This window comes from Bacillus rossius, chromosome 1, assembly GCF_032445375.1.
Source record: "Bacillus rossius redtenbacheri isolate Brsri chromosome 1, Brsri_v3, whole genome shotgun sequence".
NCBI lineage: Eukaryota > Metazoa > Arthropoda > Insecta > Phasmatodea > Bacillidae > Bacillus > Bacillus rossius.
This window is the reverse complement of record NC_086330.1, coordinates 42,000,785-42,013,343: the sequence shown is the minus strand read 5'-3', so window position 1 is coordinate 42,013,343 and position 12,559 is coordinate 42,000,785. Positions and strand designations below refer to the sequence as shown.

The 12,559-nt window shown below is 35.4% G+C and overlaps 1 protein-coding gene across 6 annotated transcripts in view; it reads right to left on the bottom strand.

Annotated features, from left to right (window-relative positions):
* The window catches only part of LOC134535060 (enhancer of mRNA-decapping protein 4), a 102,015-nt gene that overhangs the window by 32,106 nt on the left and 57,350 nt on the right, over positions 1-12,559 (bottom strand). For all 6 annotated transcript variants that reach the window (XM_063373929.1, XM_063373913.1, XM_063373906.1 and 3 more), the window contains exons 10-14: positions 12,085-12,257; positions 8,156-8,323; positions 7,911-8,070; positions 4,605-4,875; positions 4,151-4,266 (exon numbers count right to left, since the gene is read on the bottom strand). In XM_063373929.1, the coding sequence (XP_063229999.1) occupies positions 4,151-4,266; positions 4,605-4,875; positions 7,911-8,070; positions 8,156-8,323; positions 12,085-12,257 (888 nt within the window). The remainder of the gene's footprint in view (positions 1-4,150; positions 4,267-4,604; positions 4,876-7,910; positions 8,071-8,155; positions 8,324-12,084; positions 12,258-12,559) is intronic.

The following is a 12,559-nucleotide window of genomic DNA, read 5'->3' as shown; positions in this document are numbered from 1 at the left end:
TTACTTTTCTCGTCATGGCTACTGCGGACTTCCGCACCGGGAGTTGTCAACTCTAATACTGGAGCCAGCCAACGTGACTTCACCCCGCTGTTTTTGGTAAGTGATCGTCATATCTCCCCCTCCCTCTTTTTTAGCCTTTCCCTGGGCGTAGTCTTGCCCAGCTTCAGCCGCCTGTTAACCAGTCTAAGCAATTTGGGACTTTGGTTACAGGCGGGGTCCAAGAATTAGATTCAAGAATTAGGACGGAACTTCACCACCAAAATTAGCAGTCCGTGATTGGGGTCGTGGAGTCACAAGATTTATCCCCACACCGGTCGACATACAAGTTACTTCATAAATCGACTTCCTCTGGACTTTAATCCCCAGAAAACAACCGGTGCCAACACCGCCAGTTTTCAGGACATAGTAATTGGTTAAATTCATTTTAAAAGCAAATTAAAAATGTAATTGTCTTTCTTTTGAGCCTGCGAGCTCACGTAAAACCAGGGTCAAGTTTAAGAGATATGGTTGTTTTTAGTGATGGTTCCAATCCCATTTTTCTCGAATCCGAATCTCAAATCCGAATCCCAAACAGTACCTCGAATCCACCCCTCGAATCCGAATCCAGTTCTCAAGGGTTAATTATAAAATAATTTATAAGTTAAGAGAAAAAATTAAACATTATGCAGAATTATTTAACCCTTTAAATTTTTATTTAAAACAACAAGGATTTTGACACGGTCTGGATCAAGACGATTCCGTTTTTGGTCACATATGTTTCCTGCAGTGCTGAACAAACGTTCAGAGAACACTGTCGCAGGTGGTGAACACAAATATTTTTTGGACAGTTTATGTAGCCTGGGTGAACACGCAGACTGAGTTTTCCAGTATTTGAGAATGTTTATTTCTGGGTTAACTGTAGGATCACGTAAGAATCTGGTCACTTCATCAATCGCTGTAGAATCCGACTTGGTGGATTCAAGGCATTCAGGCATTATCTGTGAGTACAGTGATTCATGTATCCACGGAAATCGGAAAACGAAATTCAACATCCGACGGAACAATATTTTGTAGTTACCAACTTGACATTTGTTTTAAGTCCCAAATGAAGGTAAACGCTTTCCTGAAATATTTAATGGAAACTGAAAGGCGCCATCTTGGCTTCAATGGTTTTAGGCCATAAGAAATATTGTCGTGCGTCTTTTAAAATTAAGCCTCACTAAAGCATAGTGATTAATATGCCCGAAGTTAAAAGTGACGGGGTGTTTTCTCTAGTTTACCCATTAAATTTTTTTATATTAATATTAGTTATTTTTTATGTTGCTCAAAATGATTGGCTAACAAATTCATTGGTTGGCCATCATGGAATTCTCAGATAATACATATTTTAACATTGGTAGTCTACACAAACCAAACTTGGTCCTAAAAAAATTCATAAATAGAACGTGCATCAGAATATTTAAAATTGTATTGTGATTAAAATAATAATTCTATAATGTATTAATTTTTGTCATTCATTATTTCATTGTTATTACTACATGTGCGACCGTAACTTGTGATGAAAGTCGGCATTATTGTTGTATTATTAAGTAACAGATTTCTCTGTAAAGTTATTTAAAAAAAAAAAACAAGATTCATATTTGTCTACATCCCAAATGTGCTTTAATTTTTTTTAGCATATTCTGAGAATACATATGTGATTTATGCCTTATTTAATGCCAATGTAGCGACAATGCATCCATGTTCATGAATATAAAGTAAGTTTCCCAAATCAGTACATGCTTCATAATTTTTTTTATATAATAACGAATTAAAAGTACAATACAGTAGAACCTCGTTAATCCGTAATGCGCTAATTCGGGAATCGGATAATCCGGGACGATTTAAAAGAGAAGAAATAAAGAAGTAAAAATTGTCAGCGCTTAAAATTAACGTCACGCGGGCCGGCGGCCGGCAAACACTGCAAGCCATCGCGTGGGCCGCCAAACTCTGCAACGCTGTTTGTACCGACCCTTTGTGTCGCCCCCCTTTCAGTTGTCACATTTGTCACTCTTTAAACTTGAGGGGGATGTCCTGACTTCTGCTTCCCGTCTCCCTTTGTTTGTTTCCACCCGCCAACGCACGGCAGGCGCCTGGCGAGTGACGTGTCTGGCTGGCATTCGGCTGTACGAAGTGGGCAGGGGGGAGGGTGCAAGGTCAGCACGATCTTATCTTTCTCTCTTCGGCTGTTGTAAATGACCGTGAACTAATGGCTAGGCAGTGCTGTATTTTTTTAAGCCGAGACACTAATTCGAAGACGGCCGGCCCTTACCGTGAACGGCCTTAACCCAGCTGCACGCCGGTGTCTGAGAAGCTGGACAAGACCTTCCGGGCTTTTAATCGCTAGTCCGTGAAATTCGGTAATCCGTGATTATCTCGGTCCTGACCATCACGTATTAACGAGGTTCTACTGTACCTCAATAGGATGTGTTCCAAGGAAAACGTAAACAGGCCAAGTAAATTGTAAGCATTTAAGTTTTTAAAGTACTACATTTACATCAATATTTTTCCTCGAATCCCGAATCTTTTCTCTCGAATTTCGAATCTTTCGAATACTAGAGATTCGGTGGGATTCGAGGATTCGACCGGCCCATCCCTAGTTGTTTTCCTTTTATATTATTTTTTTGTTTTTGCCCTGGGGCTCCCTTATGTTTGTAATTAATATATTTTAATACATGTGTGCTTAAAGATAAGAAAAAAAAAAGCTAAGTAAATAATTTTAGTAAAAGGGCAGTTATATAAATCAAACCAGCATTTTTTTTAAATTCATTATTATTCTTCCTCGATCCACATAGCCTCCTAGAGTTTCTAGTAGGTTATAAGTAAATTCCTTTGTACGAGATCTGGGCACCTCTGTGATAATTGTTGTTTTTTTTTGTTTGTGGGCTGACGCTTCTAAGGCCTTATTTTTACTTATTGATTTATTGAGTGTTTATCTGAAGCCCAGCGTACGTTACAAATTTCTTCTTTCTTCGTTACCTGCAACCTGTATGTTCCACTCATCACCAAATTTGAGCTAGCTGGAGGTGGTGGGTGGTAACACTCTATATAAGCTATATAAATTAAATATCAATGTATGTCAGTGGATTGACACCATACACAATCTTCAAGTGTCTATTTCAATTATTATACAATTTTGCCAAAACACTTTTTTTTTTGCATGAGATTTCCAATGCTTTCAATTGAAACATTCCATGACAAAACTGCAGCAATCAGCGGTGTTTTGAAGTGGGGCTTTTATAGTTAAGTGGTGCGGGAAAAGGATGGGCCTTAAAGTTTGGAATGGGGGCTGGGGAGTGAGGGAGAGAAGAGGGTACATGACTGCTGCCTCGCCTACAGTAGGCAGAAAGCAAAGCCCAATGCCAGTGCCCTATTTCTTACGCGCCAATAAGGTGAAAACGTGGAATATATAAAGACTTTACTTGTACCCACAGCAACTGTACCCATGGAACTCTGCCGTAGACGAATATTTGATGCTATCCATATTTGAAGGCAACCTTTATGGTGAAAATTTTAGAACTTAAGGCCCAAAACTATAGATGTGACCCACATGCAGGGGAAAAACTTCTGCAGAAATCCGTGAAATATTGGTGGGCATGATTCCAAGGAAGGCAATATTGGCCGATTAATCAACTGAAAAATGGTATTGGTCCAGCTCTATGCCAATTTTCAAGCAGAAGGGATATAAAAGGAAGTAATTAAAAGTAAATAAATGTAAGGCCCCAGTTTGCAAAATAAAACTACAATTTTAAGTGTTTCGGCCACAACACACAGACTTTTAGTTTGACTACACAAAACTAATAGGAAGTCACATACTGCATTTAAAAACTTCAAAAGGCTCCAATGAGGTTTTTAGACAGAAAAATACTCTCAAGACGACAATTATACAGCTTCCATTGCCTATCTTCACACAAAGGTAAATATTCAGCTTGAAGAGCATGCAGGGTACAATGTACTATTTCATCGGTAATTATTTTGAATCTAACAACCTGCAATATATCTATTTGGGCATGATTATACGTAGTTTCTTTTTGTGTCCAATCTCTATACTACTAACAGCTACATGACTAAATTATCATCACTAAATGAAAGTCGTTTAACGTGTTTGAACTACTAAAACAACCATTCTCACCTTGCTGTTCACAAGATTTGCTATGTTTTCCTTCAGCAAATGATCAGTGGTAGCAAGCTTTTGAGACATTTGAGAGTGCAGTTCCTGCTTTAGAGACTCCATTACATCCACCACACCTGCAACAAAATTGGCATAAGTAAAGTTCATTCTAAGTATAAAATTTCTAGTTAACAGAGCACTCAATTACATAAATATTCAAAATCATGTTTTCACTCTCTCTCTCTCACACACACACACACACAAAACACACACAAACACATACAAAAAATACACACAAACAAATACAAAAAATACACACAAAACACACACACAAACGCACACACCTTTTGAAAATGAACAAGTAGTGGAAAAATGCTCTGTAGAAATTTAATATTAAAATCCTTACACACATGATGCTTCAATGATAACATGCTACACTGATGTAAACTTCAATGCAGAACGTGCTGTGACTGACCAGGAAGTATTGTGCTGTTGATCTCGGACATAACAATCTCATCCAGCTTGGTGGTGACGAGGTTGCCAACAGACTGAGAAATAGCTGACATCAGAGCCTCCTGCCTTTTGCGCTCTTTGTCTTCCTTGACAGCCAGAAGCTCATCAATGAGCCGAGACTGCTGCTGTCGTTGCTTCTCCAATGCCACTTCCACAAGACTGGTCATACTGTCCTCTAGTTTAGGAATCGCATTGGAAGTGTTGTTAACGTGAGTCATCTTATCTGTAAGGGCCTAAAAAAAATTATTATGGCAAGCATGTTTTGTATCCAATAGTTTCACAATAGTAAATATTTATTTATTTATTAGATATTATTTTATTTCAGACCCTTGATTTTGATTAGGGTGGTAGATTCGAGATACACCAATCCCTAACTTAGCAAGACTAATTTGTTCCTAAATACAGTGTTTTATCGTATAATGGTCGCACGCACGTAATCATCGCAACCATATTTTAGGCTGTCAAAATTGGGATAAAAAAACTTCACGCGTAAACGTCTCATGATGTTTTTGGTCCCGCTTTGTGTAGGTATCTTTTCTGAATAAAACGATGTATTTTAAAGTAGAAATCTAATATTTATTCGGTTATTACCACTTACTTAATAAATTAACGGAAAAATACTAAGTTGTTTGACGTGTAAATTTTCTTATAAAGACGTTTTTAAACGTTATTTCCTTTATCTGAACGTCTGCGTCGCCACGGTGTAGGTATAATCTAAAATTTAAATTCGGTCATTACCACTTATTTATTTAATTAAAGGAAATACGAAGATGTCTGACGTGTAATTTTCTTTTAAAGACGTTTTTAAACGGTATTTCCTTTATCTGATTGTCTGCGTTACCGCGGAATACCGCTTATAAAAATGTAGCCAGCGCATCATTCATGTTTGGGTATGTTGCTTCCCGTATAGAGCGCGCGCACGTAGTAGAATATCGATATCTCGCTGATTGGATGCAATGCTCGCTCTCTGTCAGGTGCCGAGTTAACTACATTTGATAGCCCTCATTCTTTCGTGGCAAGTGTGTACTACGACACGTTAGATCACATCATATTCAAGTGGCTTGCGTTCGCGTTAGAGTTTTGGTTTTTCTATTTAAAGCTGAAGAAAGGTTTTTGTTTAAGGAATTATTAATATAGATTGTTTGGCGTGCTCTTGTATACGCCACCTTTTTTTAAATAAACGTACTTTCCATGAACGGGTTATGTTTTTATGAATAACTTTACCTAACAATAAATTTTTTCCCCGCATAATCGTTGCACCCCTATTTTTTAAACTTGATTTTAGAATAAAATGTGCGACGATTATACGAGAAAACACGGTATGCTGATGTTATTCGAAATCGCGTATTCTGAAGCATTAGTTTCCATAAATAGAAAGGCTAATTTATTTAATGTGTTCCAAAATTGTGTAGGAAAATATACTTTACGTAATATAAATGCGTTGAATAACACTCAACTATAAATATGTCACACCATTTATCTTTATATTGCTCCCATCGCACTTTGTATGACAAATATGACACAGCGTAACGGAAGATACGTGGTTATGTACTTTAACGTCAGTCGGCTGGCTGACTTGCCCGCCCGGGCGTGACCTTCAACTCATGTCGCATACCTTTCCAAACCATCCTTTACTAACAGTGAAACCGATATTACTGTCCGGATAATTACATTTTAATTTTTAAAAAATTAAAGTGCTTATTCGTGTATCACCACCTGCTTCACACCAATCCTGCCAGGCCAATGATTATTTTTTTCATTGCAACATTCATTTAACAACCTTTTTCACGTGAATAATCTGTTCATTTCTGTTCCGGTATCTAATGTCAAATATATTCCCGCTAGTATAACCAACAGCATCAGACTTATGTAAACTTTTGGTACGAGTCCTTATTTCATACGATTGTGCGCACAGTTGACTTGCTTAAAACTAAAGTGCGACCAACATAAGTGTGGCCTTCATGACAATTTGTGCGCCATAATACTTCTAGTTTTGTCTCAAATACTTGAACACGATGCATTATGAGTGATCAAGCACGTACAGTTACCGGCAGCTAAATGTGCAGGCGTTGCTTATGTTTGAGTGAATTCCCTGCCACTGGCTAGACTGAGTTCACGGCCCGGTTTGTGCCCAGGCGACAACGGTACGGCACGGCGGTAAACGTGCGTATGTAAAAAAATTTGGTCCTTTACACTCCATAGCCGCAATTTAACTTGCCATAGCTGATGTTTGTACAATAGCCGATAGCGTAAACAGACCTTCGTGCGCATCTCTTCCCTCTTGTTTGGCTAAATGTATCACATGGCACATCCATTGTTTACAGAAGTTGAAACAGACTTTGTGGCGTCGTGTTTGATTTTTTTTTTTGCCTGCGGAGATTTCGTGCTAACTGAAATTTACAGACGCGCTATTCAAGACTGGGGCAGTAAATTTCACATCGCGCTAAATGAATCCACACAATATGAAGACGTGCTAAGTGAGGGATAGGTGTACTCTTTATGATTTGAATTTGATATTTGGATGTGAGAAAATTAGGATTTTATCAATTACTAAAAAAAAGACATTTAGAGATTAAAATTTGGGGAATACATGTGCATTAATTTTAATGAGTACATTTTCAAGCCTAGTAATAAATAAAGATGGTTATATATTTTTTGCAGTAAACTGAAATTTTTTTACATGAGATTCATAAAAATTTCAATTTTTTTTTTACATATATATACTATGTGGAAAGTAGAGACTGCCTTAACACATATGTATGCAGACAACTGCATTTGAAGGAACACAATCTTTTCCCTGAACATACATGCATACTGAGTATATTAATTTTAATTTTGAAGTGTATGTTAGCAGAAATGATCTCAACTTTACAGCAATGAAGAAAACAAAAATTATAACTGCTACATATAATTTTTGTTATTTTTATTAAATGTCAAAGATCACATAAAATATATTGTGGGCATGACAAGGAGTAGGAGTTGGCTTTTGAGTTCTCATTCAAGTCAATATTAGTAGACTAGAGTAATGGTGCTGATAGTTGTAGCCAACAGTGTCAAATATAACCATTTGTTTACTCCTGGGTTTAGAGACTGGATTCCATTAATAAATATCAAACTATAACATGGTATGAAAGCTTGGGAAGATATAATCATTCCTAAAATTTGGTTAACAGCTTAAAATTGAAATTGCTGAGAAAACTCTAAAAATCCACATTGTAGGCAAATAATCCCCCTCCATACAATTGTTAAACAACAAATCTCCAATTACCTTTATTTGTGAATTTTGTTCTTTGACGATCTTTGTTAGGCTATTGACTTGTTCTTGCATCACAGATAATGCAGATTCTATTGAACTATTTATCTTCGTAAGGGTGAAATTCTCTTCATCATCATTTTTAGATAGTTGACTTTGGTAGCCTAAGGAGGTCCTGAGTACATAACATGTCATTATATATAAAATACAATCACACACTACACAAAACGAACTCTCGTACTATTGCTCATACTGCTTACCGCATATTGATGATAGTTTCTTCAGCTGCTGCAACAGACTTGCAAACTTCATTTGGAATCCTTGGGACTTCAGGCCAACCATCATTCTGACCACTTACTGGCTTCGAGGCACCACTATCTTGATCATTCTCAATATCAATGAGCTTTTCAAGAATTTCAGGCTTTGGCCTGAGCACAAAAATATATTTAGAAAAATGAACAAATCAGCTATGAATATTTTAAAAATTATAGCAGTAAGAAAAAAAAAACTAGCTTAGCTATAAATTTACAATTATGGGAATGAAACTATTATTTCCCACAAAAAATCTTAACAAATAATATTATCTGCAAATTTCTAACCTGTACAGTATAAAGCATTGATTTTTACATTAACAAGAATCTTTAAAATTAAAAAGGTTTTAAGTTTTATATGCTTGTGCATTCCAAAATTATATAAACACATAAAAAAATAAATAAAATAAACATACACACACACATAAACAGTGTAACCCTGATCAAAGACATGTTGACAGCAACAACCATTTTCTAAATTTTTATGAGTATTATTATTGTTATTGTTACATTACTTATGCTGATAATCATGACTAATCGACTAAATATTAAATCTTACAATAAAAAAAAAAATGAAAATTGATCACATTCCAAAGAATTCTGATATAATGAAGTACATCTTCCCCTGAAAGTAATGCTGTTCAAATCATATGATTTTGAAGTAATGGCACCAATGAAGTAGTGTGCTTGAAGTAGTGTGGTTTTAGATTCAACGTAAAGCTTCTTTTCATCCCTGTAAATTTTTATTTCTGTACATGCACAATAACAGTGGTACTTCTGTAACATTAAACACAACGCAATGTAGGTAATACAATAACAAATTAAAAAAATCACCCTTTCTTTCATAGCCATTCACTTTCCTGTCTATTTACTTGAATCCGCTTAAAATGGTAGAGGAATTAATATCATGCAGAATTAGTTCCGACACCTGTGTGTTCAAACAATGATTATATTAAGTCATCCTGCAAGTCAGCAGCAGCTCTGGTGAAATACCAGACTCTTTCAGGGTTAGTTTATCTCGCACCAACTACGCTGCACTAGTAGCAAGTCATATGTTAAGCATTTCAAGTGTTATAGTTGGCATACATGCATTTAGTAAATAATAGCCAGAAATTTCAACTTAATTTTGTTGAAAAAGGGATGTTAAACATACAGTATATTTTTAATTCAAGCACAAAATGTATGGTGTAAAAAGTAAAATTGCAAAAGCGAAAAAAGTTGCAAATTTAATGTTTTAAATTACAGGCCTATATCACTTCTCAATGGGTTTGCCAAACTATTAGATAGAATTGTCCTTGAGAATTTTAGTTTCAAATTTAAAAATAAACTGTTAGATTATCAGCATGGTTTCAAAAATTAGAGAAAAAAAAAAACTAAACTTCTAACTTTTGTTAACCCTATAAATGTGAGTTCAGATACATAGATGCCAGTTACTTTGATTTAGCAAAAGTTTTTCACACAGTTAATCATAATAAATAACATAAAAAATTTTCTTATCTAGGATTAACAAGTAAATATTTAAATTGGTTTTCTAATTATCTAAACTAATGAGGTTTTTGGGTTTCAATTAATAAAATGTAATTAATCAGCTATACTTGTAGCTAGTTATGTTGTTCCACAAGGAAGTACTTTATCGCTGTACTTTTATCTATATTATAAATGACTGAAACCATTCTGTTGGACTACTGTTTGCAGATGATTTAAAAATATAAAGGAAAATAAATTCTTTACAAGATTGTCTTTTACTTCAAAATGAAGTACGTGCGATGATTGAATGGTGTAAATTAAATCTAGTAAATCACATCCCTGGAAAAACTAGTACAATAACCTTCACTAGAAAATTAACCTAGTGCATTTGAATATTAGAAAACCAAACATTTTCCACGAGCATTTTGGTAAAAGATAATTAAGCCAAACATGATTCTAAATTATTTTTCTATCACATCAAATCCATTATAGCAAATGCCAATAAAACACTTGCCCTTATTAATACATATATTACACTAGAAGCCTGATTTTACATACTCTGGATTTAACGAAGCAGCAATTTTATGAATACATTCTCAGGAAACGTCAAAAAATTTTGACGCCAAAATATAAACAATAAAAAAAAATTGAAAAATCACAATGAATAGCTTATAAAAATTTTATTTTGTAATGCACAGCATATATTTTGTGTGAGTTTTAATCTTTTAATACTCTCAATTATTTTCCTATAAGACCAAATCCGTTTAAAATTGTGACGGCGGTAGCTTCTGCTATTTAAGTGGGAGTGCTCGAAACCCGTCTGGCCAGGCTGGCGGCAGCGGCATCATAACGTTGTAAAACTTCCCCTTCCCTCCGCAGGTTAACATTCTTCAAGGATAAAGCTTATCATTCCCAGAAATGTCTTCCCCCCCCCCCCCCAAATGCATGCATCAAAAGCCAGAACACCACACAGTGTAGTACAGTCCATTCCCGGTTAAAAAAATATTTTTAAGGGCCACACAACGAACATTTAACGTTAATAAATAAAGTTAAAAGTATCATGGCATCAGACATTAAATTAAAAAATAAAAGTGAACTAATACACTTTGTTCATTAGTCACACAGCAGCATTTCTGCTGGAAAATCACAAACTTCAAAATTTCTTGGATGGAAAAATTTGGCACGGCCGTAAAAATATTTATTTACTGCAAATGAACTAGTCACCCTTCCCACCACATTCCAACATTTCAGGCGTGCAACACATAGCAGCAACTGCCACCGTGTTGTGCAATGTGAGAGAAGAAAGAAAAGAATTTGAGTAGCAATTCCTACCCCTACGGCTAATCGCCGGCAACACATAATCACCCCATTTTTAAGACCCTTCGCGGTTTCTGGGAAGGAGGTCGTAATCGGAGAGAAAAGGAGGGGGGGGGGGGGGGGGGGGTAATGGTTTGTAATAAACATTTTTGACCGAATGAACTCGTTCCTCACACTGTAAAATTAAAGTCTAAAATGTTAGCTGCCAGAGTTTAATTCATTACTGAGTTTTAAAACAGCTGATATATTGCATAATAAAACTAAACTATGTTATTGCAAAAATGACCGGGAGTGTACATATATTAATATTATTTAATTAACAATTTTATAATTGTTTATATATGTTCATGAAGACATATGTTAACTGGATGTAAAGAACGCAAAATGTAACTGTTCTTCGATGAGTGGTGCAAAAGAACGTCAGAAAAAACTCGAGATGCTGAATTGTATTCTTATTGAGAATATGTTCACTATTTTGAGTATACCGTTAATTTTAAAACTGCCCAGAAAAATTTGGAATTATAATTTTGCAATTTATGTCATCATAGATGGTTTGATTTACATATTGAAGATGCCGACTTTGTACACTTTGTCACAAATTTCAAGTTAAAAGTGAAGTGAATACCTATATTTTCCATAGACAATAATATGATAGTGTACCACAACCTGATGCTTAAAAAAAATTAACTTTTCTTGAAGAACAATCAATTGCTAAATTTCACCTGGTTATTACATTAAATCGACTGAAAGGTGTTCAATCTGGATATAGTAGGCAAAATAAGCTTGCAAGTCCTCACAAAGCCATGCTTTTTGCTAGTTAAAATACTTTTGATATGCTACATTCTTATAAGTATGAAAAATGCAAATCAAAATCACACACCTTTAAGAAAACTTGAGCAGCTTGTAAAAAAACATTAACACCTATAGCTCTGTCTACAGTTTGGCAGCCCAGTAAAGGCGGTGACCACCTAAACTAGGAATTAAATATAAAATACCTTTCATTACAAGTCAAATGCTAAACAATTTAAATATATTAGGCAACAAAATTTTTCAAGTAGGACCTTTTCAAGAGGGTTTCTGTGTAAATGTCTTACTCAATATCTTGATTGATGACAGGAAGATCCTTTATCTCAAAATAATCCTGGTTCAGGGCTAGGATTTCTTGGACCTCCCGACTGGGACTGCTACCTCCACTTGTGAATATTTCTCGTTGGAAAGGTGGCACTTCTATCTCGTGCAGTTCTGGACTTACATCCACATTATCAACCTGCAAAAAAATGCATGACTGAGGCAATTTTAAAAATGAATAAATGAGTTACTGCAACACACCTGCAAGATATTCACGTCACAATTCCATATCTGGAGATTTTTCCCCCCCTAATCCTATGGCCATCTTATCTTACAATAATAGAAGTAAATATGAGACAAATTTTTTAAACAATTGTGTTCTACACAGGTACATGTAAACCCTTCAACTGACTTAAATTACAATGGATTTTCATTTTCTTTTAGGTATCCAAGTTTATACCTGACATACACAAAATTAATCTCATACAATATTAGTTAAGG